Source organism: Phyllostomus hastatus, unplaced genomic scaffold, assembly GCF_019186645.2.
Source record: "Phyllostomus hastatus isolate PE091 unplaced genomic scaffold, TTU_PhHast_1.1 phas_scaffold_78, whole genome shotgun sequence".
In the NCBI taxonomy this organism is placed as follows: Eukaryota; Metazoa; Chordata; class Mammalia; order Chiroptera; family Phyllostomidae; genus Phyllostomus; species Phyllostomus hastatus.
Window position 1 is genome coordinate 73522566 of NW_025334041.1, and position 27875 is coordinate 73550440.

At 46.3% G+C, this 27875-nt stretch overlaps 2 protein-coding genes across 2 annotated transcripts in view; one reads left to right on the forward strand and one right to left on the reverse strand.

Annotated features, from left to right (window-relative positions):
* Positions 1-5667: 5667 nt before the first annotated feature.
* TRABD2A (TraB domain containing 2A) overlaps positions 5668-27875 on the forward strand; it is a 60504-nt gene continuing 38296 nt past the window's right edge. Inside the window, 3 exon segments of the mRNA XM_045827280.1 lie at positions 5668-6190; positions 9046-9197; positions 13091-13651. Coding sequence (XP_045683236.1) covers positions 5668-6190; positions 9046-9197; positions 13091-13651 — 1236 coding nt within the window.
* LOC123811774 (60S ribosomal protein L27a-like) lies at positions 18833-19319 on the reverse strand. Its single transcript, XM_045828245.1, has one exon. It carries the CDS (start codon positions 19315-19317, stop codon positions 18871-18873), a length of 447 nt encoding a protein of 148 aa, XP_045684201.1. The 5' UTR covers positions 19318-19319; the 3' UTR covers positions 18833-18870.

Below are 27875 nucleotides of genomic sequence, written 5' to 3' on the forward strand. Positions count from 1 at the left end.
GACCGCTTGCAAGATGAGTGTTTCCCTCTGCTCAATTTTCTTACGCTCCGATTTTTTTTTTTTGTCGTTCTCAACTCGCTCGTCTGAGCATCGTGGAGGTTAAATTTTGCGAGTTTGTATCGGTGGGTGCAGTTTCTGTGGGTCGCTGGAGCTGGGCAGGGTGATCCTAGACTTAGGGCGGCCGGATGCTGCAGTTCAGGGTCGGCCGGTCTTTGGTGACACCGGCGCAGCAGCCAGGGCCACGTCCACCACTGGCTATTCTCAATTCCATACATCGACCTAACTACAGCAAAGGAGGGGGGCCTAATCGAGGAGTTGCTGGCGAATGGGGCTGGCCGGCAAGCCGCACTGTGTTCTTAAGGCGCCTGGGCTTCGAACTCTCCCTGTAGTCGGGAGGCTGGGGGTGGGGTGGGCGCGAGTTTCCAACTCTGCGGCGGGGTGGCCGCTGTGTGCTTGTTACACCAAGCAGAAGTCCATTCTTTCTTATGAAAACAGAATGCCTTTCACTTCTGCAAAATTTATTACCAACTTATAATTATATTATGACCAGCGAGTCTTAATAAGGTCTGTTTCTCTCGAATCTGTCCTTGTGGGCCTTTTATTCTATCACTGCTCCAATTCTTCGATCTCAGAACCTCTCTACGTTGTAAAAAAGTATTGAAGTCTCTAAGGAACTTTTACTTATGTGGGTTAATGGAAATATTAAACACAAGCACAGGTACCATTAACCATCAGAGCAGCGATATTATCACATGCCTGTAGCCTCTAGAAAATTCTGTCGCTACAGTTATGAGAGACTGAGAGTGAAAGAGGACAGTATCTTAGTATTCTGAAAATAGTTCAGACTTCACAGGTTACTTGAAAGGGTCGTAGGGACACCCACAGTTCCCTGGACTACACTTGGAGAATCGCCGTTCTATTCAGGGGGCAAATTGTCTCATCCGCTGCAGAGACCAGAAGGTCAGTTGGGGCAGTGCCGTGGCTTGACCTGCATGCTCTAGGGGACCCTGGGGGTGGGTCCCCCAAGGGTTCAGGTCTTGAGATTGGGGAGTAGAACTCTGGAATCCAGCCTCCAGTCTAACGCTGCAGTTACTACAGCTTCTGGAAGGAGTGTGGCTTGAGCGCTGCTTTGGTTTCCAGCTTTTGTTAATCATTAGAGAGGACCCCTGCCCTGAAGTCCACCCACAGGAACCGCAGGCTTTCCGCTGAGCACCACACAGGCCGCCTCTTCTTATCAATACTCAAACAGAACTGTTGAGTTCTTTGCTATTCCTGCCTGCGTTCTTTCATACTTGCTGCTTTTTCTCCCAGCTATCCACATGCTTCCCATACTGCTATGTAGACTCTGCTCAAATGTCTCCCATTAGAGTCTTCCCGATTACCTGTTCAAGATTATGTCACTCTCCGCCCCCCACCCCACACTGTTTGCCCTCCTCACTGTCTTCCCTGATTTTTTTTCTGTAGCACTTAACCACCGTCTGATAAAATTTTTGTTTGTTGTGACAAAAATGATGCAATCTCCATAAAAGTGGGGAATTTTGTCTGTTTTCTTTGCTACTGCATCCCGGGTGCCCGGCCACAGGAGATGCTCCATAAATATTTGTTGTGTGAAAAATGTAAACCAAAGCCAACTTACTTTAGTATCATTCTAGCTGGTCTGCTGAAGGGTCCTCCTGGACAATGCAGTTGTCACAGGTCCCAGGATGCTGGGATGGGAGGGGCCGAGGTGAGCAGTGGTCCAGGGACTTAGCTCACATCACACGGGCTGTCATTGTGCTGCTGTGTTTTATTTTATAGTCACACACACACACACACACACACACACGTGTAAAGTCTGCACTAATTCAGTTGTCAGAACTTGAAGCTTCTTGTGTCTCCATTATCCATGGCACTGTCTTTTTCTTTAAGGATGGTTGCAGCAAGATTTTAAAAGGGTATTTTAATAGTGTTAGATCATCCATCATAATGTTAAAATATGTGGCTTCTTCTAGTAGGATGTGGTGGCACAATGATAGAGAAATAGGGTAGTAGAGCGATTGGGTGTGAGCGTGCACACGAGTGTGAAGACAAAGAACTCTACCCCCAGGGTGGCAGTGTGAGGAAGGCGGGGGCAGTTGCACCTGTTAGATCAGTGCAGCAGCTGCGGGGCTCAACCATGGGCAAAGGCAAGGTCAGATGTGGGGAACCAAGCCCCCAGGAAGGGGTCAAGAGTTAGGGTCTTGCATTGTGAGAATGATGCTTGGGCCTGTTCTTTGGCCTCGGGGGAGGTGACCTGACATTACCCCGGCCTTGTTTGTTATCGGATTGTGCCCAAGAGAAGGACGGGGAGGTGCCGGAGCCTTGGGGCGATGCGTCGTGTCCTTGGAGTTAATCTAAACCAGAATGTTTGTCATGTCTCGGGATGTTCTGTACGTGACCTGGAGGGGTGTGTAAACTTTCTTGAACAAAGATTCTCATCGTGTAGCAAGCATTCTATTTTTAGAACATCTCACTATATAATGACAGGAGTTTTCAATAAACTCGCCTTTTGCCACCAGAGCAACTGGTCGCTCTCTCTTTTCAGTCCGTCACTGCGCGTCTCGAACCCACTGCCTCGCTGGCCGCGGCAAGTTGCGCCCAAACAAGGGACCGGAACCAGAGGTCTTCGGGGGACCACCAGAGTCCTGAGATTGACGACAGCAGAGCCTGACAGGACCGCTGCTACAGGGGCCCGGTAAGTATACGAAAGAAAAAGAAAAACGAAAGTAGCAGGGAGTAGACGAAGAGAGCTAATAAAAATGGGGGTTTCGCTTTCTACCGAGAGGGAACTCTTTGAGCAGGTACTGTGTTCCCTATTGAGGGGACGGGGAATTTCCACGTCGAAAGGGCAAATCCATCACTTTGTAGATTTCGTTCAGCAGATCTGCCCGTGGTTTCCAGAAGAAGGGACTATAAATATAGATACGTGGAAGAAAGTGGGGGAGCGCATCAAAGAGCATTATCAAGCTAATGGTCCTGAGAAGACACCTGTAGATGCGTTCTCTCTTTGGTCTCTTGTTCGAGACTGCTTAAGGGGGGATTCTGAGCTTGCCAAGTGGGAGCGCAGCACGCGGGGCAGTCTCCGTGCTGCTCGCTCGGCGGAGAATCTATATTCCCCACCACCTCCGCCCGACCGCACCTCCCCTAAAATGGGAACCGCCGAAGTATGATCAGTCAGAAGTGAACTTATCGGAGAAACCGCGGGTTCCCGGTCCAGCAGAAGTTGATTGGGGGGACCTTGCTGAGCAGACAGCATCGTATCACCCCCCTCAGGAGGTGTTCCTCGCCTCGGCTGAGGATAAGAAGCCGGCCGGCGAGGCGGATCCAACCCTGAAAGAATTATTGTCTGTGCTTAAAGAATTAAGGGATGAGCGAGTTCAAAGGGTTAGTAAGCAGGAGGTTCAAATGCCCCCAGCCTCAGCTCCCTCTCCTCCGGACCCCCTGTTTGCCACTGGGGTGCCGCTCATAGCCCGTGTAGGACATCGGCTTAACCCTCCACCAGGATTTATCAGGCACAGTTCTCCGTTACAATTAGCATTGCAACAGGCGCGCCAAGCGGGGACCCCCTTGAGGGATTCCCGCAGTCTCAATTGTTTCCCGTTATTAGAAGGCAGGGGCAGAATGATCAGGGAGAGGTTGTTGACATTCGTGATTATGAGCCCATTTCCTATAAGGCATTAAAGGAGCTTAAGTTAGCCTGTGCCCAATACGGAGCTACTGCTCCTTTCACAATTGCTACCATGGAGGCTATTGCTGGGAATGTTTTACCTCCTCATGACTGGAAGACCATATGTAAGGCGGTGTTGGCAGGGGGAGACTACCTTTTATGGCTGACGGAGTATTATGAGCAGTGTGTAGGTTATGCAGGAACAGACGCAGCTCGCCGGGATAACCTTACTGCAGAACAATTGCAGGGGGCAGGAGAGTATTCAGGTGCTGAACGCCAATTGTTGTACCCGGCGTCGGCATATGATTTCATCAGATGGGCTGCTACTGCGGCCTGGAAGAGACTACCTAAATCAGGAGTCCGAAGAGAGGAACTCTCTAAAATTCGGCAGGGGCCTGATGAGCCATTCCAAGATTTTGTAGCTCGGCTCTTGACGGCCACTCAGCGGGTCATTGGAGACGCTGACGCTGCGTCCATAGTAGCCAAGAAGATGGCTTTTGAAAATGCCAATACCGCCTGCCAGGCTGCCATGAGACCGTGGAAGGGTCGCGCTACTTTAAATGATTATATCAAGTTGTGCGCTGACATTGGGCCTGGGTATGTTCAGGGCCTTACTATAGCTGCAGCCTTAAAAGGACAAACAGTTAATGAGTTCTTGGCTTCTAGAAGAGACAACAAGAGAAGGAAGCCCGGACCGCCTGGGAGCTGCTATAATTGTGGGAAGCTCGGCCACATTGCTCGGCAATGCAGAGGAGGTACCCCTCAGAATTCAGGTTCCGCACAGCCAGCTTCGGCCCGGGCTCCTAGTTTATGTCCCCGATGCAAAAAAGGCAATCATTGGGCCAATGAGTGTCATTCCAAGAAAGATAGAGAGGGGAACATCCTCCCGTCACAGGGAAACGGGAGGAGGGGCCAGCCTCGGGCCCCGCAGCAAATATACGGGGCAATGAGCAATCCCGTGCTGGATTCACCTCCAGTATCCAGCAGCCAGACATTTCCCAGCTTAAGCGAGCCACCCCAGGGAGCGCCGGCTTGGACCTCTGCCTCTCCCAGCATGTAACCTTGACCCCTGAGATGGGCATGCAGGCTCTACCTACTGGCACATATGGGCCTTTGCCAGAGGGGCACGGTCGGGTTACTTTTAGGAAGAAGCGGTTTTACCATGAGGGGACTTTTTTGTAGCTCCTGGAATAATCGATTCTGATTATACGGGAGAAATAAAGGTTATGGCAAAAACAGAAAAAGTGATTATTAACCTACCCTCTGGCACCAGGATTGGGCAACTTGTTCTGCTTCCTTATCAAACTTTTTGGACAGCCCTCCCTACAGGAGAAGGGCCGTGGATCCTCTGGATTTGGATCCACTGATGTATTTTTGATGAGGGCCATTAAATTAGACCGACCGGAGTGTCAGCTCCGAATCAATGGAAAGGACTTTAGAGGCATTTTAGACACTGGAGCCGATGTATCGGTAATCTCTCTAAAGCACTGGCCTGAATCTTGGCCTATGCACCCAACTACTACAACCCTCCAGGGGGGTTGGACAATCCTCCTCCCCCTACCAGAGTGCCTCCTTGCTTAATTGGTCTCATGAGGAAGGCTCCTCTGGGACCTTCCAGCTTTTCATTCTTCCCCATCTTCCAGTGAATTTATGGGGGAAGAGATGTTATGGAAGGTATGGGCTTAGTTTTGTGGCAACCAGGAACCCCGTTACAGTCTTTTTTCTTAGCGGCCACGGTCTCTCCTGCTTCATATGCGGATCCTATAGCATGGAAGGATAATACACCCATATGGGTAGATCAGTGGCCGCTTTCCAAAGAGAAACTTTCTGCCGCGCAACGGCTGGTGCAGGAGCAGCTAGCGGCTGACCATATTGAACCTTCTACTTCCCCTGGAACTCGCCTATCTTTGTCATTAAGAAAAAAATCAGGGAGGTGGAGACTTTTGCAAGATTTAAGAAAAGTGAATGCCTCCATGCACCCTATGGGGGCCTTACAACCTGGTCTGCCTTCGCCCGCCGGGATTCCCCGGGCACTTATAAAGCTTGTCATTGATCTCAAAGATTGCTTTTACACGATCCCGTTGTCCCCTGTCGATTGCCCTCGCTTTGCTTTTAGTGTTCCGACCATTAACCTTCAAGAGCCCATGAAACGTTATCAGTGGAAAGTTCTCCCACAGGGCATGGCTAATAGCCCGACCTTATGCCAAAAATTTGTCCAACAGGCGATTCAAATCACTCGAGAACGATTTCCTGATACTCTGATTATTCACTATATGGACGATATCCTCCTTGCACATGCTGAAGAACGGCGTTTACTTGATACCTTTTCTCACATGCAACAGGCTCTTCATTCTTCAGAGCTCCAGATTGCAAGCGATAAAGTCCAGACTGCCTATCCCTACTCCTACTTGGGATTCCAGTTAAAACCCTCCCTTTTTACCCCTCAAAAAATAACCATCAATACGTCCTCTCTCCAAACGTTACATGATTTTCAGACGTTCCTAGGTGAGTTAAATTGGTTGCGACCAGCTCTAAAATTGACTACCGGAGATCTCAAACCTTTATTTAATATCCTCAATGGAGACTCTAACCCTTCTTCCTCTAGATCCTTGACCCCGGAAGCTAAACAAGCTCTCCAGCTGGTCTCTCGGGCCCTACAGGAAGCGCAGTTGACCTACTGTGACGTCACTCGGCCCTGGCAGTTAATTATCATTCCCACTTCGCTGACACCAACGGGCGCTCTCTACCAGCAGGGTGTTTTACAATGGCTCCATGGCTCTGCCACCCCGCGGAAAGCCCTTCTTTCCTATCCTACCCTGGTGGCGGAGCGCGTTCAGCAAGGCCGCAAATTATCTGTACAAGTCCTAGGCAGGGATCCTCCCACAATTATTATCCCCTATACTGCAGAGCAATATTCTTGGTTGATGAATTTTAATGACTCCTTTGCTCTTGCCTTTGAAGGGTTTGCAGGTGAAATAGCTCATCACCTCCCGCATGACAAGATTCTACAGTTCGCGCACGTTGCCTCTTTCATTTTTTCCTAAGGTTGTCGTCAGTGACCCCATCGCAGGAGCCATTTCTCTCTTCACTGACGGCTCCTCTAATGGCAGAGCATCTTTAGTTACTCCTGATAAAACTTTTGTATGGTCCACCTCCTTTTCATCTGCACAGGAAGTTGAGCTCTATGCAGTGTCCCGCCGTTAGAGCTTTTTTCAGCAGGCAATCAATCTTTACACTGACAGTCAATATATCGTTCGTGCCTTATCTGTCCTTGAAACAGTCCCTCTGATCCATACTCACAACCCTACTATTTTTCAATTATTCCTTACAATTCAATCCCTCCTTCAATCTCGTTCTTCCCCTTGTTTTGTCGGACATATTCGAGGTCACTCCCGGCTCCCTGGTCCTCTTACGCAAGGTAATCATTTTACTGATCTTCATACACAAGTCTATCTGTCACAGGTACAGCAAGCTACGGATTCTCATGCCCTTCACCATCAGTCAGCCCGCTCGCTACGATATCAATTCCGCTTGACCAGGGATGCCGCACGACAGATTGTCAAGTCATGCTCTTCCTGTGCTCCCTTATCCCCTGTTCCTCATTTTGGCGTCAACCCTAGGGGCCTTCGCCCTAACGATCTCTGGCAGATGGATGTAACCCACCTTCCCTCCTTCGGGAAAACTTCAATATTTGCATGTTACGATTGACACCTGTTCTCATTTTTTTATGCGCTACACCCCTTCCCGACTGAAAAATACCCGTAACATTATTCTTCACCTCCTTTCCTGTTTTTGCCGTTTTAGGAACCCCTCGTGTACTGAAAACTGATAATGCTCCCGCCTATGCCAGCCGTACTTTTCACAATTTTTGTCTCTCTTTTCGAATTATTCACAAAACCGGTATCCCTTATAATCCACAAAGCCAAAGACTTATTGAACATGCCCATCTTACTTTGAAACACCAGCTTACTAAACTAAAAGGGGGGAGATGGTATGATCCTCGGTCCCCGAAGTTACTGTTAGCCCATTCTCTTTTCGTCTTAAATTTCCTCACTCTAGATACCGAGGGGCGCTCTGCAGCTGACCGTCATTGGAGCCCACGTATGAGTCAATACCCACAAGTTTATTGGAGAGATCCCATTGACGGGTCACGCCATGGCCCAGACCCAGTATTAGTATGGGGAAGAGGGTATGTGTGTGTTTTTCCCACAGACGCTGAGACTCCTCGTTGGCTGCCTGAACGCTGTGTTCGTCATGCCCAAGAGCAAAATTCGCAAGCTGACAAGAAGGATGGAGAAGATGTCGCTGACGACACAGCCTCGGATCAGGAGGCCGGAGAAGAAGCTGCGCCGGCTGGCGCTGTTACTTAGCCTTATCTGGCTCTTGAGGCTGTCGGTGAGCGCGCGCGGAGGTGTATTGGGCTTTCGTCCCGAACCCCCCTGTCATGCACCCAGTCACTTGGGAAGACAACGAGTTCATTCCAGTTTATGTCAACAACACCCAGGTACTGGGCACCCCTTCCGTCGGACACGTGATACCAGTGAGTGCGATGGTCAATTATTCAGGCATATCTACGACGCAGCCGCTTTGCTTCTCCACCTCTCTGGCAAACTGTACTCTTATTCAGAGGTATGAGGACTGGGACAGTGACTTTAGTAATGGGACTCACTGGGGTGTTGATATGCTGTATTTGAAACGCAACAATACCTCCGCCACGATTGGCATAGGAACTCCCCCTGCCGACATTCCAACTTGCAGAAGTCGGACCCCATCGCCCAGCCAATGGGGACCGGCCTGGAGGATTTGCCATCTCAATCAAACAGTTTGCGACCAAGGGGTTTGTGACTGGAGTGACTTTCGCAACGGCTCGTTGCGGCCTCAAAATCTTCTCTACGGAATTTGGACCAAAAACAATAAAACCTATCAGACTATGTTGTGGAAAGCTGTGGCCTCTCTTCAGTATATTACCGTGGCAAAGAGAGCGGTCCAGTGGATGCACATAGGAGCTCAGGACGCCATCTCTTGGTCTGGAAATCAGAAGAATGTTTCTGTGATAGCTTGTGTGCCCGACCCTTTCGCGTTCATCGCTGGAGACTTGCAGGTCTCTCATAATACTGTATATAACCTAACCTGTGATCAATGCTATCTAACTAACTGCCTTAATCTATCTATGAATGTTAGTTCATTTGCTGTATTGAAACAACCTTCTTTTGCCTTTGTACCTGTTAACCTTTCCACCCCTTGGTATGGGGACCCTGGTTTTGCTATCATCCAAAAGGTTAATGACTTAATGTTGGCCCGCACAAAACGGTTCGTAGGAATGCTCATTACAGGAATATCTGCCTTAATTGCCCTTATAGCTACGGCCGCCACCGCCGCCATAGCACTAACAGAAGAGGTTCAGACCGCGGACTTCGTTAACGAGCTAGCTCGCAATGTGTCTGTTGCATTTCAGACCCAAGAGGAATGGGATCGAAAAATAGAGCAGAAGTTGAATGCTCTGTACGATACCGTAAGGGTTGTCGGAGAGGAACTGAACTCTCTCGAGGTCCGCTCCTCTCTAAAATGTCACTTCCAATACTCACATATTTGTGTTACCCTCGTTTCCTTACAATTCTTCTCGATTCCCTTGGGATAAGGTGCGGAATCACCTGACGGGAATCTGGCATAATTGTAACACTTCTTTGGACCTCGCCGCCTTACACAAAGAGATACAGGATCTAGTTAATGCCCCCCCATTGGACGTCGACATTGCCCGAGATGCCGAAAAATTCTTTAACACTTTAGCCGGTTATTTTCCCTCCATTCACCAACTCTTGTACAATTGGCTAGGAACCGGAGTCGTTGTCCTTATCTTACTGCTTTGCCTTCCGTGCATTTTGCGATATCTACTTGGGCACATCCAAACTCTATACCTCGATTTAAAAAGACAAAGATTGGATTATAAAAGTCATGAAGCACCTATTGCCTTGTCCTAAACAAGAAAGGGGGAGATGTGGGGAACCAAGCCCCCAGGAAGGGGTCAAGAGTTAGGGTCCTGCATTGTGAGAATGATGCTTGGGCCTGTTCCTTGGCCTCGGGGGAGGTGACCTGACATTACCCCGGCCTTGTTTGTTATCGGATTGTGCCCAAGAGAAGGACGGGGAGGTGCCGGAGCCTTGGGGGCGATGCGTCGTGTCCTTGGAGTTAATCTAAACCAGAATGTTTGTCATGTCTCGGGATGTTCTGTACGTGACCTGGAGGGGGTGTAAACTTTCTTGAACAAAGATTCTCATCGTGTAGCAAGCATTCTATTTTTAGAACATCTCACTATATAATGACAGGAGTTTTCAATAAACTCGCCTTTTGCCACCAGAGCAACTGGTCGCTCTCTCTTTTCAGTCCGTCACTGCGCGTCTCGAACCCACTGCCTCGCTGGCCGCGGCAGTCAGAGCTCCCTGATCAGAAGCCTTGAAGGTTCTTCTTTCAGCTGTGCCCTGTGGGGCGGTGTGTGTGGTCAGCAGGGACAGTTGCTGGTGCAGAGTTCTCAGGGGGACAGGGTGCCCTGCTCCATCAGGAGAGAACTCCATGTATTCAGGAAGCTCTATGAGGGCTGTATCTTTAAAACCCCTGCTTAAAAAAGTAGAAAAGCCCCCCAAATTGTGTTACCCTGAAAAGAGAGAATGTGAAAGGTGGCAGACTGAGGATTTAAAGGTGTCAGTGTGGATTTATCTGGGCAGGTAGTCAGGACTCAGGAAGGGTAGCTGGACAGGCCTTTCTAGATTTGGAGTCAGGGGGCGCTCCTGAGCAGCAGTGAAACTCCTAGGGTAGTAATTGTAAAAGATAGGACTTTGGATCTTGAGTAAAGTCTTTTGCATATTAAGGCCACATAATGTGTTTAAAACCTGGGGCTCAGGAGTCAGCCTACCTGGCTTCGAACCCTGGATGTACCACTTAGCAGCCATGAGACTTTGGGTAACATCATAAACCTATCAAGGCCTCAGTTTCTCCATCTGGAAATGACCAGTGTCCCCTACTTCCTCTCCTATTTTCTCCTGCATGGGCACTGGGCAGTCTTTCGCCCTATGCCATCAAAATCATTCTTGTCCAGGTCCCCAGTGACCTTGGTGTTGTGCCAGTGGGCAGTCCTCAAATCCTCAGCTTCTAGTGGGCAGTCCTCAAATCCTCAGCTTCTTTGTCCCATCAGTCACACTGAACCCACCCGCTTACTTTTTCCTCCTTGAAGCACTGTCCTTTGACTGACTTCCCACTTACCTGATTTTCCCCATAATCTCACTGACCACTTCTCTTCTTCTGGTGGCTTCTCTTCTCTCCCTTCACTTCAGAAAGTTGGGCCATTTCTAGACCTTTTCTCTTCTATTTACTCTGAGTTCCTGGGAGAGCTCATCCAGACCCATGGCTTTAAGTAGCATCCACATGGTGACAGTGCCCTCATTTTTATCTGTGCCCCAGGCCTCTTTCAACTCCAGACTCATATGTCCGCCTACCATCTCGACCTCCCCACTTTGATGTCTCCTTGACTGCTCAACTCAACAGGACCAGACTACCCATCTTCCTTTTTCTTTCCACCTCGTCTTCTTCATCTCAGGTGATGGCACTTTGTTCTTTTAATTAACCTTCATCTGCAAATCCTGTTGGTGCTAGCTTCCAGAATACATCCAGAAATCTGGTCACATTTTATCTTTTCTGTCACAACTGCTCTGTTCTCTCTCTCAGATTATTTCAGCAACTTCCTAACTGACCTTGCACCCGCCCTCATGTCTCCATAGTCTATTTACTGCAGCTGCTAGAATGACCCTATTAACACATTAAGTCAGCGTGTGTCACTGCTCTCATGAAAACCTGTGCTAGCACCCACCCTACTCAGCATGTAAGCCTGAGGCCTACTGGCGGCCCATGGGCCCTGTGTGGTTTGGCCTCCCTCTCTCTCTGACCTCGACTCCTGTTTTCCTCTTCAGTCATCCTGCCTCAGGGCTTTTGCATTGCTGGCCCTTCCTCCTAGAGGGCATGCTCCTCTCTCGGACAGCTCTGTCCTAGCAGACATTCTAGGACTTTCATGATCACCCAGTTTAAGACTGCATTCCTCCTCCACTCGTGCTCTCTGCTCCCCTTCCCACTTCCATGTTCTCCGCAGCACTTATCACCACTGTACCTGACACAGGGACCTGCGTTTCATTCACTGCTGTATTCCTAGTGCCCTGATGCCCTGACCAGTGCCTGGCACAGGGTAGGCACATCATAAGTCATTGAGGAACAAATGCAGTCGGGTGGTGCCTGGCACACAGTGAGCATTCAAAAACAGCCCGCTGCCCTGACTGGGAATCAAACCTGCAACCTTTTGGTTAGGGGATGATGCTCCAATCAACTGAGGCACACTGGCCAGGGCAGGCTCGGCTTTTGAATCTCATCTAGTCAGTGCTTTTGTACCAGCTTCATCTAATTCTAACCAACAGTGATATATTTGATTGCTTAATTAGCCTGGACAGCCATTCTTTGAGAGGTGTACAGGTTCCATTTGGCTTTTTGAAGTATTTAAATAACTCTGGAGACTCTCATTATTCCATAAGAGGATGTTCGAAGACTGGCAAGAGGCTCCATACATAATTCATCTCTTAATATTTATTTAACCCTTACTAGGTTTTAAAAATGCATTCTTTATTTTATTCATTTATTTAACAGTTACCTGTCTAATTTGTTTATTGCTGTAGCCTATGAGAGTGTTCTTAGCTAACTTATATAGATGAGGAAACTGAGGTACAGAGAAATGAAGTGTCTTTAAAAAATCTCAGTGCAGTAGCTGAGACAGAAGCATAATTTAGGCTTCCCCACGCCCAAATAGTGCACTCCTGAAAAGGTGTATGTGAGCAGAACTGTAATTTAAATGCTTTAAAAAGCAAGGTCACAGGCTGGGGGCTAGTGAGATAATGTTCTCCTTGGCTTGCAGGACCTTTAAGAAAATTGAGGCGACATTTTCCAACTGGAAGATTTTAAATAAAATGAGGATTTCTAATTTCTTTTGAAGAGTCCATTCTGGAGCACCAGGCCTGTCCCTCTGGGGCAAGCACTGGTTAGGGGAGGTAACAGTGGGCTTCTCAGGTGTCCCTCACCTGTCCCAGGTGCATCCTTGGAGACCCCTGAGAATCCCCCATTTAACTCCCGCCCGGTTCATGCTAGGCAAGCATGGGGGCAAACTTGTCTCTAATCAGTGTTTTGATTGAAAAGGGGAAAAGGATGCCGAAATGGAGGCTGCATTGAGGACTCCCACTCTTGTCAGGTGAATCTACCTGGACTTAAAAGTCTGAATTGTATTTTGATGATTTTTCTCCTACGTTGTGACCTGTCTCTCTAATGCATTTTGTCCTTTTAAGTTCCTGACCCTCCATATCATGCCTCCTTTTCTTTTAGCAAAGTGAATTGAATTCGTTCTTGTGGACCATAAAGAGAGACCCACCATCTTACTTCTTTGGCACAATCCATGTCCGGTACACACGGGTTTGGGACTTCATCCCGGACAACTCCAAGGAGGCTTTTCAGCAGAGCATTATCGTGTACTTCGAGCTGGACCTCATGGACCCCTACACTATCTCAGCCCTCACTAGCTGTCAAATGCTGCCACAGGGCAAGAACCTCCAGGATGTGCTCCCCAAGGACATCTACTGCCCCCTCAAGCACCACCTAGAGTACATGAAGCTCATGATGCCCTCGTGGATGACCCCCGACCAGCGTGGTAAAGGTCTCTATGCAGACTACCTCTTCAATGCCATTGTGGGGAACTGAGAGCGCAAGAGGCCCATCTGGGTCATGCTCATGGTCAACTCCCTGACCAAAGTGGACATTAAGTCCCATGGGGTGCCTGTGTTAGACCTGTACCTTGCCCAGGAGGCCGAGCAGCTCAGGAAACAAACCGGGGTGGTGGAAAAGGTAGAAGAGCAGTGCCATCCATTGAATGGACTAAACTTTTCACAGGTAAGAATGTTTTTGCACGAAGAACTTGACATTTGATTGTGTGAGTGAATTGGCTGAATTACAACATAGGAGATGGACCAGAAGCACATTTTACCTAAAAACTCTCTTTTCTCAAGAATGTTATTCTGGGGATTAAAAATAAGCCTAATAGTCAGTTACATCATTTATTTGTGTATTACCAAGAGAGAAAACTTGTTTTTTCTTGTAATCCCAACAAGTATTGTGTGTTTTTATTGCTTGTTTTAATTCAGGTCACTCATTAAGAAGCTGTCTTGAGAGGATGTGGACAGCGTGGATGCCAGACTGGCTGGCACAGGGTGTGGCTGGCTTTGAAGATGATGCTGGCCATGGCTGTTACAGTGTAGTTATTTTAGGCAACATCAGTCTCTTTGAGGTCACTGCTGTCGCTCTCAGGACACTCCTACCAGGGCTGCTTTCCTTTCCAAAGCAGAGGTAGCTCCTCTTCCTCATCATTTATAGATCCTGCCTCAGGGTATTGGGATTTAGGGTTATGTTCAAGAAGTTCTTTACTTCTCATGAGACAAGCAACACTTTATTAAAGTGCCATTGTTTAATTGTTCTGGTGAAATTTGTTGTTGATGTTTTAAGGTGTATTACATACCCCTGGGGAATAATGGGAGTTTTGCAGTGTGAAATAAATATTCTTGTTTTGTAATATTCTCAGTGCTTGGCCTTGGGAATAAAACCCAATTGTCTTGGCCTTTAGCAGATCTTAGAGTGCTGAGCTCAGATTATTATTTCAAGGGTTTAAGGACATTCAATATCCTAAACATAGTGTTCCTGAGGTGATAGTGAAATTTTTAGGGAATTTGTCTTGCTAAAATCCTATAATATTAATAAATACTCACATGCTAAAATATAGTATTTGTTTGACACATTGAGATTTATATACAAAGTAAGGGACTACTAATTGCCTGCATCGCTCTTCTGGGGCAGTTTTCTTACATTATTTTGGAAACCTAAAGAGCCAGTGTTCTAACTTTGTCATCATCTACATTTAATACGTTTCATAAAAGGAAGGTGCTTTGATTTAAAGGTGCATTTATTTTGACTTCACAAGTTTGAAATTTGTGAACGTCTTTACCCAAGTCAAGCCTTTTTTTATTTAATAAATAATTATTTTAGTTTTGCAAAAGAACTTAAAATTTTATTTTTCAGTTACAGTCTGTATTCAGTATTACCTTGTGTTTGTTTTGGGCGTGTAGCGTAGTCGGTTAGATAGTCCCACACTGTACAAGGTGCCCCCCCACCACCACCGGCCCCACCCCTGGCCAATGTTTCCAGTGCTCACCTCACACCATAGGGAGTGTTCTGGTGTTATCGGCTGTATTCTCTCCGCTGTGCTTTACTTCCCTGTGACTGTCCTGTAACTATTAATTTGTGCTTTTTAATCCCTTCTCTTTTTCCACCCGGTCCCTTGAATCCTCTTCCCCTCTGACAACCATCGGTCTGTTCTCTGCATCTATAAATCTGTTTCAATTTAGTTTGTTTATTTTTTTCTTTAGATTCCACATATAAGTGAAATCATATGGTTTGTCTTTTTATGGTTGACTGATTTCACTTAGCATAATACCCCCTAGGTTCAACCAAATTGTAAGATTTTATTCTTTTTTATAAAAGCCACATAATATTCCATTATATATAGGGTCCGACAGAAGTTAATACCTACTTAAATGTGGTTGGCAAGGTACGTGAATGTCTCACATGAGATGGATAGCAATTTGAATATTTCACCTAAAATGTCATATTGTGTGCTTGAGTATGATATTGTTATGTCATAGAATTACATACTTATGATTTTGTAATAAAAGATGTTGTAACAAAAAGGAGGCATTATTTGTGCTGGACCCTGTATATGTACCACAGCTTTTTTATCCACTTGTTTATTGATGGGTGCTTGGCTTGCTTCCATATCTGAGCCAGGCCTTCTTTTATACTTGTAAATGGATGGGGAAAAGGCTTGGAAGTCAATTTTTGTCTTAAGCAAGACATCTTTGAAGGAAGGTATGTAGCACTGTCTTTTAAGACAATGCATTTAAGACATTTTAGAGCATTATGGTTATACACTAGAGTATCATTTATTTCTTGAAACATTCTTAAGGTTCATATGTAAGCATTTATTATTTATAAACTAATATTTTTAGAGGACCTTGAGGTTAAGCTGGTGAGGTTAGAGTTGTTTAGATTTAGGAGGAAAACTTGTATGATGTATTCCTGAGACTTTCTTTTTTTAGTGTAAGTCCCCTACATTTTATTTATAAACAGTAAAATGCAACCTTAGTGTACAGCTCAATGATGTTTAACATACACATATACCCAGATAACCACCACTTGGATTGATTTGTTGAATGCTTCCATCACCTCAGAAGGTTAGTATAGAGTTTTCATTGCAGCATAACTATATAGAAAAGTGCACTTGATAAATTTTCACTAACATGGCCACATGCCCAGCATCCAGGGCAGGAAATGGAATGGCACCAACAACCCAGAAGCCCTTTGTTCTCCACCCTGCCAAGGTTAATCACTGTCCTGAACATCTCTGAGCATAAATTATTTGACTGTTGTAGACCTTCACATAGATGGAATTAACCTAGCACGCCCTCTCGAGGGCTTGGCTTCCTTCGCTCAGCATTACTTTTGTGACTCACCTGTGTCGCTGTGTGTAGTTGCCCATCAGTCGCTCTCATGGCTGTGTGGAATTCATCAGGATTTTGGGGATGGTGGTTGATGGATCCTTCCTTCTCAGTGAGTCCAGACTGTAAGATCGTATGCACGTGTTTTGCTAGAAGGTGAGCCTTAGAGACCTAACTCATTTCCTAGGGCCCCTTTCTTCTCCTGTCCATCTGAGAGTCGCTGGTTCCTCCCTCCTTGGTCTCTGTAGCTCTGAAGAAGGAAAACAGTGGGTGCCTGATTACACAGTGAGCTGGGCGTGGGGCGGTGGTGGTAGTATTGCCGAAGGCCAGTCCTCGCTGCTCCTGAGCCCACTTTCCTGGCCAGCTGCCTGCAAGAGGCAGAGAGCACTGGAGCCAGGAGAGCCCGCCTGCTCAGCCTGCCCTGGGAGGAGTCCTGAGGGCCTCTGCCCAGGGCTCCCCACCCACCTCCTGGATTGTAGTATGGGGCAGGAGGATTCTAAGAGACTGAGGTACAGCTGAGGCCGAATTACTGCAGGTAATGAGAGAAGCACAGAATCCAGAATCCTTAGAATTCCTGCACTGTCACCAGCCTGTCACTTTGAGCTGTCGGCTTTGAACTTTGTTTTCTTATCTTTCAAATGTGGACACTAATACTTCTCCTACCATCCTGTTGTCAGAAGCAAGTAAAACAGTAAATTGGAACATACTTCATAAATACTGTACACATATAAGGGGAAGAGAATAAACATACAGTGCCTTCTGTAAGCTAGTTCTCATCAGTAATTTTACATTTAATTCTCAGAATTTTACAAGTGGGGAGTGTCATCCCTATTTGATAAATGGGAAAACTGAAGTCAATGAGTTTAGCAGCCTTGCCCATGATCACACAGCTAACAGCTGGGGGAATTTGGGCTTGATGTCAGATGTGTTAGAAGTCGCCGCGCCTCTGAGTCTCCACCAGCCTATGGTGGTGGGTGCGAGGCCTCGAGACTAGATGTGTGGCGAAGGATCCTGGACGTCTGTTGTCCAATTCAGTGACTGGCCACCTGTGGCTGGCTGTTGAGGACTTGAATTATGGCCAATGTGACCAAGGGGTGAAATTTTAATTTTATTAAATTTTAAATTAATTCTAATGAAGGTTAAGAAGTAATACTTGATTCATTGATTGGAAAACTTTTAAGTATGTTTGGGAAAACTTGAGAATGTAAATCCCCTTTTTTAACCTACAAATTTTATGAAAGTATTTCTGATGAAAATTTAGTGTGTAAATTGAGATGTGCTGTGAGTAGGAAATGCTCAACAGATTTGAAGACCGAGTATGAAAAAATAAAATAAAATATATCATAAATATTATTTTATATTGATTACATGTTGAGATGACAATACTTTGAATGTGTTTGGTAAATGAAATATTTTATTAAATTTAATTTCACCTTTTGTCTCTTTTTTAATGTGGCTTCCAGCAAATTTAAAATTAGATATGTGGCTCATCCTATATTTCTTTTTTTTTCATTTTTTAAAATTTTAATTGTTGTTCAAGTACACTTTTCTGCCCTTTACTCCCATCCCAGCCCATCTCCCCAGCCCTCCCCACCTCCCTCCTGTTTCCACCCCACCCCTAGTTTTTGTCCCTGTGTCCTTTATATTTGTTCCTGCAGACCCTTCCCCTTTTCCCCTGAAATTTCCTCCCATCTCCCCTCTGGTCACTGTCAGCCTGTTCTCTATTTTAATATCTTTGACTATATTTTGCTTGTTTCTTTGTTTTGTTGATTAGATTCCTGTTAAAGGTGAGATCATATAGTATTTGTCTTTTACTGCCTGGCTTATTTGGACATATAGGAAAGAATAAACAAATGGGATCTCATCAAAATAAAAAGCTTCTGCATGTCTAAAGAAAATAGTATTAAAATAAAAAGAGAACCTATCATGTGGGAAACATATTTGCCAATGATACCTCAGACAAGCATTTAATCCCCAAAATTATTATAAAGAGCTCACATGACTTCACTCTAAGAAGACAAGCAACCCAATTAAAAAATGGGCAAAGGACTTGAACAGACACTTCTCCAAGGAGGACATACAGGGGGTCCAGAGACTCATCCAATTATTTCTGTCGAGCAGTGCTGATCCAGATCATTCTGGCCAAGCGTGTCTGAGGCAGGTCCACTGGGAGGCTGAACTGCCTGTGATTGGTCCCAGCACTGCCCTCTCTGCCCACCTGCCTGGGCAGGGCTCAACTCTGGGGAGCCTCTCAAAGCCCGTGGCTGCCTCTTCTGGGGTCTGCTTTTCTCTGTTGACTTGCAATGCTCTTTGACTTTAACACATCCCCAACACATACACACACACACACACTCACTTTCTCTCTCACTCATACTCATTGTTTTTGGACTTTATATCTTGTTCCATTGATCTGTTTGCCTATTTCTGTGTCATATTCTTAATGACTGTATCTTCATGCTACATTAAAAAAATTGATAATGATGTCATTTTCCTTAATGATTCTTAAAATCATTTCTTTTTTTTTTTGCACTTGTGAACATTTAATGATTTCCCGTCCATGTGGCTTCAAGCTACCAGCACACAACCCCCACCAACACTCTTAATCTTCTCCTCAGCTCTTCTGCTGAAGAATTTGGCCTTCACAATGACATGCTGCTTTGGGAGCTTTCCCTTCCCCAGAACTTTGTAGTAGCCCGATCGCACCACATCAATGATGGGAGCGGCTCCGGTCTTGTTTTTGGCAGCATTGACCCGCGTCTGCTCACTGACCAAGGTCCATAGTTTATCCAGGTTGACAGTGGGGCAGAAGCTCTGGTTCCTCTTTAGGTGGTAGTGCCTCATACCAACTTTCCCAAAGTAACCTGGGTGATATTTGTCGAAGTTGATCCTGTGATGATGCAAGCCACCAGCATTACTTCGGCCTCCCGGGTGCTTCCTGTGTTTGCCGATACGGCCGTGGCCGTGGCTCACGTGGCCTCGAAGTTTCCGGGTCTTCCTCAGTCTGGATGGCATGTTGGCGGACAAGATGCAAAAGCTTAAAATCATTTCGATTATGATTTTGTTAATTTCTAGATGCATTTACATTTTTCATGTTAAGCCCTATAATCCAAGAATCTGTTATCCTTTCCATTTATTTTAGTCCTCTTTTTTTATTTTATGGAGTTCTTGACCTAGATTTTGCTCAATTCATAGTTTAATCATTGTTTTTATTATAAATTTTGCTGATGTAAAGACTTCTGTCCTTATGTTTTCCATCTGGTTACTAATTTTTACGTATTTACTTAACCACTTAATTAAAACCATGTATTCTAGCACTATTAATTGATCACTTGCTTACTCAGTGAGCAGATGTGCCATTGATAAATAATTTTGTCTTTACCTTTGCACAGTTTGTCTCATTTCTGTTTCTTGCCCTGGTGTGTTGGTCAGGGCACTCAGGACAGGATTAAGTAGTAGTGGTAAGAAAGTGCATTCTTCCTTTCCCTAACTTGAATGAGAATTCCTTTGATATTTCACTATTAAATATGATTCTGGTAGTTGATTAATCTTTGTGATGTGAATGAAATGTCCTTGAATTTCTGTTTCCTAGGAATTTCATCAAGAGCAGTTGTTGCTATTAGTGGAAGTAATCATTGAGTCTTATGAAGACTTTTTTTTTGGTCTCTGTTGTGAAGTCTTTTTTATTGGTGTATAATTGACATACAGATTATATTATGTCATAATAATTATAATATAAATTATATTAGTTTCAGATGTACAACATAGTGATTCAATATTTTATATACTGAGAAATGATCACCACAGTAAGTCCACTGGCATCTGTCACCACTGTGCATAGTTACAAACATTTTTTTTCTTGTGTTGAGAACTTTTGTGATTCACTCTCTCAGTAACTTTCATTGGTATCTTGATCTTATGGCTTTCTTTGGTTCTCTGTCTGTAGATTTCTCAGTAAACCATCCTTGCCCAGTTGGCCCTAAACTTCAAGGACAGAGTGTGGGCTCACCAGTCGCTATCCTCCTAGCCCCCATTCCTGTGTACATTTAGTCAACACATCCATTAAATTCCTGCTGAGCATGGAGCTGCGTACAAATGTTAAGGTGTAATCTGGTCATTGCCCTCCAGAACCTGAGGACGTTAGAATACAGACCTCAGCTTAATAGGTGATCGGCTTCTTGGGGGTAGGACTTAGCACTATTTTCCCAGGACTCAGCACCATGCCTGGCATACATGGAAGCTTAGTAAACCTATGTGGCATAAGTGATTGAAGGAGTATGTAACTCTACCAGGAGAGGGAACAGAAGTCCTCTTTCTGTTCTAGCTCCCTCATGATTGTGTTATTTTGCCCCCTTCTCTTTTTCCCTTCACCTCTCCTCTACTACCTGAGAGCTAACTGTTCCCTGGGCTATCGTGATTTGGCAGGAGGGGAAGCATGCCTACTTTCTGCCTGGGGATTTGATCTTGCCATCTCAGGAAAGATCCTGGCCTTCCCCCTCCAGCATGGAGTCAGGATGGGACTTCCATTCTCTTTCATCCGAAGTGCATGCCTGCTTGGTACTGCCAGCTGCATGGCCATTACCTCTGTGAACAGAGCATGTGAGCCCAGTGCTGGAGGCTTAGAGACGCAGGGCTCACTTCTGAGCCACCTCATTTCCTCCCTGTCCACACAGGTGGGTTCCCATTGAAGATTTAGTGTTCCCTAGAGAAATGGTTTCCATGGTCATACCCCAATAGGCTTCTGTGCACAAGGCTCTAGGCATGTCTGCTTCTGCTTCGGGGCTGACAGGAAGATCCTGGCTAACCACAGGATTTTCCTGCCCGCTTAGAAGTTGGGGTAGAACGGGGTGGGGACTTGAGACAGCCTCAGTCTCCTCAGCATTGGAGCCATCCTTTGGGACCCAGTTACACCTAGGGTTGGGGCCTGAGTCACAGGATCTGAAAGCTAACATGATTTCAGCCAACAGATCTGGGGATGCCCTCCGGTTTCCACGTGCAAGGCCTGCACTGTGGACGTTCAGCAGCCCGAGAGGCAGTTAGTTGGGTGTAAAAGTCTTTTGTAAACCCAAAGTGCTATTTATTTATTTGAAGAAACACTGATTTGGTCCCCTTATTTATTCATTTATTGGTTAATTCTTGTATGTGCCCCGACCGGGAACTAAACCTGCACCCTTGGTGTATTGGTTCGACATTCTAACCAACTGAGCCACCCAGCCAGGGCCCTGCGGTGCTCATTAGAGGGGGCATAAGTGTTCTTGTCTGATTTGCTGTTGGCACAGATCCCTTCTTTGTTATTGTTTAGTCTTGCCAATAGATGGCACTCACATATTTCATATTTGCCTTTCAGCTCCCACTCTTCTGCTGGGCTTCCCAGCGCAGGTTTCACTCGCACTCTTGCCCTCTTAACCCCTAAGACCCTAACAGCTCACCATCTCTGTTGAAAAGTCATTTTTCCCCCCAAAAGTAAAACTTAAGCCAGAGATTTTCAACCTTTTTCATCTTATGGCACACAGAAACTAATTACTAAAATTATGTGGCACACCAAAAAATATAGTTTTTGCTGATCTGACAAAAATAGGTATAGTTTTGATTCATTCACACTGGATGGCTATTGTTGTATTGGCTGTTGTTGTTTTTTGATTTGATAATCTAAGGGGAAAGAGGTCAGTGCCCCTGGCTAAGTAGTCAGGTACTGCATGTTTTAAAAATTGTTGTGGCATAGCAGTTGAAAATCGCTGCCTTGCAGTAGACACACTCCTGGGTCTTATAAAAAAAGTACATTTTTTGAGTCATAGTTTTAGGTCTTGGGAAAGACAGATCCTGCTTCTCTGGAGGCCATTCTCGTTAGTTGGGTCAATCACTTAATAGAAGAGATAACTAGCTTTAAGATGGGGCGCTTGAAAGGTCCAGAGTGGGGCAGGGTGGTGGAGGCAGCCCTGTGCCCAGGAGCTTGTGGTCTGGATGACGAGGAAAGACAAATCCAGGAAGAGGCCACGTCTCTCCATCCCTGGCTGCTGTTGATGAATGTTAGAACACTGGGGGCTATGAGGTGCCAGCCGGCCTGAGAAAGCTTCCTGAGGACAGAGGGTCAGCTTTTTTGAGGACAGGGTGGACCTGCCAGGTTCAGGGGAGACATCCCAGGAATACCACCCAGTGCCTTGTTTTGTATACCTCGCAGGTCTTTCTACACATCCTCCCATTAGTGTGTTGAATCTTGAGAACAACCCCATGAGGCTGGCAAGTCTCTGTTCCCAGAGACCTCGGCAAGAGTGGGATTGTGGGCGGGTCAGAGAGCAGAGGCCACTGGGAGTTTACTGTCATGGTAATCATGGCCGTATATCCTGGGGTTGTAGAGAGACTGTGCAGGGCTGGCCTGGGCTCCCTGGTCTCCTGTTTTCTCATCTAGTTCATCTTCCCAGTGCTGCCACCTGACAGATTCACTCATCTCCTGTGCTGAGGAAGTTCCTGCTTGCTCTCTCACAAAAAATCCCAATAAAAGCTTGTGGTCTCATTTTCGACTGCAACGTTGGTGGGTGACTGCTCCGCATTTTCCATACTTGAAATGGAATGTGGTTGAAGATGGAGATTTTTAAAAATATATATTTTATTGATTATGCTATTACAGTTGTCCCATTTTCCCCCTTCACTCCCCTCCACCATGCACACCCCCTCCCACCTACATTCCCCCTTTAGTTCATGTCCACGTGTCATACTATCATACTTATAAGTTCTTTGGCTTCTACATTTCCCATATTATTCTTGCCCTCCCTGTGTCTATTTTCTACTTACCATCTATGCTAGTTATTCTCTGTACCTTTTCCCCCTCTCTCCTCCTCCCACTCCCCTGTTGCCAACCCTCCATGTTATCTCCATTTCTGTGGTTCTGTTCCTGTTCTAGTTGTTTGCTTACTGTGTTTTTGTTTTAGGTGTGGCTGTTAATAATTGTGAGTTTGCTGTCATTTTACTGTACATATTTTTTATCTTCTTTTCCTTAGATAAATCCCTTTCACATTTCATATAATAAGGGCTTGGTGATGATGAACTCCTTTAACTTGACCTTATCTGAGAAGCACTTTATCTGCCCTCCCATTCTAAATGAAAGCTTTGCTGGATAGAGCAATCTTGGATGTAGGTCCTTGTCTTTCATGACTTGGAATACTTTTTTCCAGCCCCTTCTTGCCTGCAAGATCTCTTTTGAGAAATCAGCTGACAATCTTATGGGAACTCCTTTGTAGGTAACTGTCTCCTTATCTTTTGCTGCTTCTAGGATTCTCTCCTTAATTTTAATCTTGGCTAATGTAATTATGATGTGCCTTGGTGTGTTCCTCCGGGTCCAACTTCTTTGGGGCTCTCTGAGCTTCCTGGACTTCCTGGAAGTCTATTTCCTTTGCCAGATTGGGGAAGTTCTCCTTTATTATTTGTTCAGATAAGTTTTCCACTTGTTGCTCTTCCTCTTCTCCTTCTGGTACCCCTATAATTCAGATGTTGGAATGTTTAAAGATGTCCTGGAGGTTCCTAAGCCTCTCCTCACTTTTTTGAATTCTTGTTTCTTTATTCTTTTCTGATTGGATGTTTCTTTCTTCCTTCTGGTCCACTCCATTGATTTGAGTCCCAGTTTCCTTACCATCACTATTGGTTCCCTGTATGTTTTCCTTTATTTCACTTAGCATAGCCTTCATATTTTCATCTAATTTGCAACCAAATTCAACCAATTCTGTGAGCATCCTGATTGCCAGTGTTTTGAACTGTGCATCTGATAGGTTGGCTACCTCTTCGTCACTTAGTTATATTTTTTCTGGAGCTTTGATCTGTTCTTTTGTTTAGGCCATGTTTTTTGTCTCGGTGCACCTGTTACATATGAGGGGCAGAGCCTTAGGTGTTCACCAGGGTGGGGTAACCCACGTCACTGGGTTGTGACACTGTATGTGTGGGCGGGGTCTGAGAGGGAACAATGGTGCTTGCTCTGCTCTCTGCCAGATCTCAGTCACTTCCCCTGCTTCCCACAAGCAAATTGGGCCCTTTTGGTGCTGATTCCCATGTGGGTGGGCTTGTGTATGTTCTAGGATCCTATGGGTCCCTCCAACAAACTCTCGTGGGGGGCTGGGAGTTTCTCCTGCTGCCGCCTCAACCTCCACAGGTGTTTTCAATCAGTGGTTTGAGGCTTTATTTCCAGGCGCTGGGACCCTGGGCTGTGAGGACCATGCTGCTCCCCAGTTTCACCTGGTTTATCTGCACACAAATGTGGGACCACCCGGTTGGCCAGCCACTGCCTTGCCATGAGCCCTCTCCCCCCAGCTGCCCGACTCCACACCTCCTACCAGTCTGGATGAATGTGTCTTCTTTAACTCCTTGGTTGTCAGACTTCCATAGTTTGATTTTCTGTCATTTCTGGTTGTTTTTTGTTTTTAAATTGTTGTTGTCCTTCTTTTGGTTGTGTGAAGAGGCACAGTGTGTCTACCTACACCTCCATCTTCACCAGAAGTTCCCATTGAAAATGGAGATCTTGACATTTTATTCTTCCTTGGTAGGTTTGGTTTAAAATAAAGGCACACACACAAAAAAAGACGTGAACTCTCTGAAAGGGAACTGCGTCCTAAAATGTGGGAAGATTTGTTTGTGAGCACGAACGTCCTTAATCTTTGAGGCATTTGAGCTTCATGGGCACACACTTTCCTTCTGCTGGGAGCCCTTTCCTGTGCTGGCCCCTCGGCTGGGGGCCAATTTAGTTTGCATGTTATTTCCTGTGTGAAGACTTCCCAAGCCCAGAGTTGACACTCTACAGTCCTTTCTGTGTCTCTGGGGAAGCCTCTTCTGGAACCTGATGCCTGCCTCCATCAAAGGTCCTCAGTGGCGTGGCGTGCTCCTCCTGGTTCCTCAGTGGTGTGGCTCTGCTCTCTTGGCCCTTGCACCCCAGCTCCTAGCACGTGTCTGGCATGTGGGAGTGGCTCATGAGTGGTTGTTGGCCAACGAGTGGATCCCTGCTGAGTGTCAGCCAGGTGAGGTATGTGGAAGTTGGATTTTAGTGGACAGAGCTCAGAAAGACCCATGGGAGGCCAGTGTACTTGTGGATACCTCGGCTAAAATGGCATACAGCGTGAGTGTGTGCTAAGTATCTTAAAAAGTTGGATACAAGCTAATTGGTGTGTTAAGGCTGGCATCTTAAAATTCACATGAAGTCCAGTCTTTTTCCTTTTATCTCATTCTTTTGCCTTTTTACATTTTCCCAACATTGTAATATAATATTTTTGTGTTCTTTTGTGTAGCGGGGTGAAGTGCTAAAGTTACTGTAAGTACCCTAGGCCTGTGACATCTCTTCCTTGAATTAACCTTGTCCTGCTTCCCCATGGAGCTGTGGCCGTGGGCATGGATGGGCACTGTCTTCATATGCTGGCAGTCTGGGCTGGGCATTAACTCTCCCAGGGGGTCTTCCACAGGATTCCTTCACCTTGGCAATCTCTTCAACTTCTCATTTCTTGACTAGAAATGGAAAATTAAGTCTGCTGTGTCCTTATGGCTGGCAGTGATGTTCGTGATCTGGAAGCAGGCCTGCTTGGGGCTTGAGCCTTCTCTGGTCATCCTTGTCTGGGACGCACTTCATGAGCACTCGGCATGGGCTCGGCGCTCTATTTCTTGTCTCAGGGACTCAAAGACAAAGCAGGCAGCGATCCTGCTGTCCCTGGCTCTGGGCTGCCCCTCTGAAGTCCAAAGTGAACTTAAAAATACTTGGGCATTTTTGTCCTCCTACATGGCTACCACACGTGCTGTTGGGGTTCTGACCTCAGCTGGATCTGAGCCTGCCTGGTGGCCTTTGGGGTGATAAGAGAAGCACTCCAAGGGGCGCTGCAGCCTCGTGTATGACCCGTGTCCTTGCCACCTACCATGGTGAACTAGTCTGGGAGTGAAGAGCGCCTTTGAATACTCACAGCCAGGTCTTCCTTGGTGGGTCAGCCCCAGGACACCCTGGACTCTAGGAATGACTCCTAGTATGTTACCTCAGCGAGGAGGGAGAACTCTCCATCCCTCTCCTGAGGCCGCCTCCCTAGCAGGGACTCATAGCAGGGATGGATGAGGCAGAGTCTACCGCTAGGAGGAGAAGGGGTAAGAGGAAGGGGAAGAAGACAGGTGGGACCAGGCTAGCGGTTACCTGGGACCCTCCTAGAAGCCAGTTAAAGTCTCAGTGAGGCTAGGTGTTCTGTGGCTCAGGAAGGAAGCGAGGCCACCCTGAACTCCAGAGGTGTGTGTTGTTGCCATTGTAGAATGTCACCCCCAGCATTATGGCTCCTCTTCTCTGTCATCTTTTCGTCTATGCCTTCTGACACATTTGTGCTGTCTTCCCTCCCACACCCTTCCATGAGGCCCTTCCCTTTCCATTTACAGTCATTCAGACCTTAAAGGTGCCAGCTTAGTGGGGGCTGCAGAATCATAATATGTGGACACCTAACATAAGAGACCCCATCCTTGCCTCCCTGCATCCACCCTAGGTGAGGACCAGGCTCACAATGAGCCTCTGCTCTTGGCAGGTATGTTGCTTATCACTGAACAGAACATCAGCAGGTGGGGTGCTGCTGACTGACTGCTCAGGGAGAGGATGCTCTGGAAGTGCTCTGTGCTATAAGGGGCTTCTGTAGGGTCCCCAGTTTGCCTGTGACCTAGCAGCTAAGTTTGCATTTGTAACGGTCGTAGACTGGATGCTGTCTGATGAGACTGCTGATGTTGTCAACCCAAACTTCGGGGTGCTTCAGGGTGAAAACCCTTATTGGATCGCCCTGTAAATCTAGTGTTGAGAAGAGAGAAAGTGTTGAGATTATTTGTGACTGGACCCAAACTCAGGGTCTTGATATCTGTCTGTGGTCTCCCCCAGCCCCCACTGTTGCTCCCACCTTCTGGATTTGGAACTTCCAAGAACTTTGCCAGCCCCTTCTTGGGCACCTGCTCTGCCCACTTCCCCACTGCACACCTTCTCCACTTCTGCCGAGTCTCCCCCTCCCCCTTTCCCTGCTCTGCTGTGGGGTGTGACAGTGCACAATATAGGCGCCATTACCTAGAGGACCAAAAAGAGAAATGGAGTGGGCAATGACAGAGGAAATAAGCAGCAGGAGGGGGATCAGTGAAGGGATTCCGATAGGACGAGACTGGAGTTTTATGTTTGCTTTGCGGGTCTGTCACTTAGGAGATGAAGTGGAGATCACTGTTAAATAACTTCAGTGAACATGAGGGACTGTATTAGTTTTCTAGGGCTGCCATGACAAAGTACCACAGACTGGCTGATTTAAACAACAGAAATTAATTTTCTCACAATTTTAGAGGTAAAGAAAATCTGTGAAATTCTTTTGAAGTTTGAGGTTAAGGTTTCTTTAGACTTAGTTTCTTCTGAGATTTCTCTTGTTGGCTTGTAGATGCCGTCTTCTTCCTGTGTTGTCACGTGGTCTTCCTGTTGGATGTGTCTGTGTCCTAATTTCTTCTTTTTGTAAGGACACCCGTTGTGTTGACTGGGGCCTACCTTAGTGACCTCATTTTAACTTAATCACCTCTTTAAAGGCCCTGTCTCCAAACACAGCCACAGTTTGAGGTAT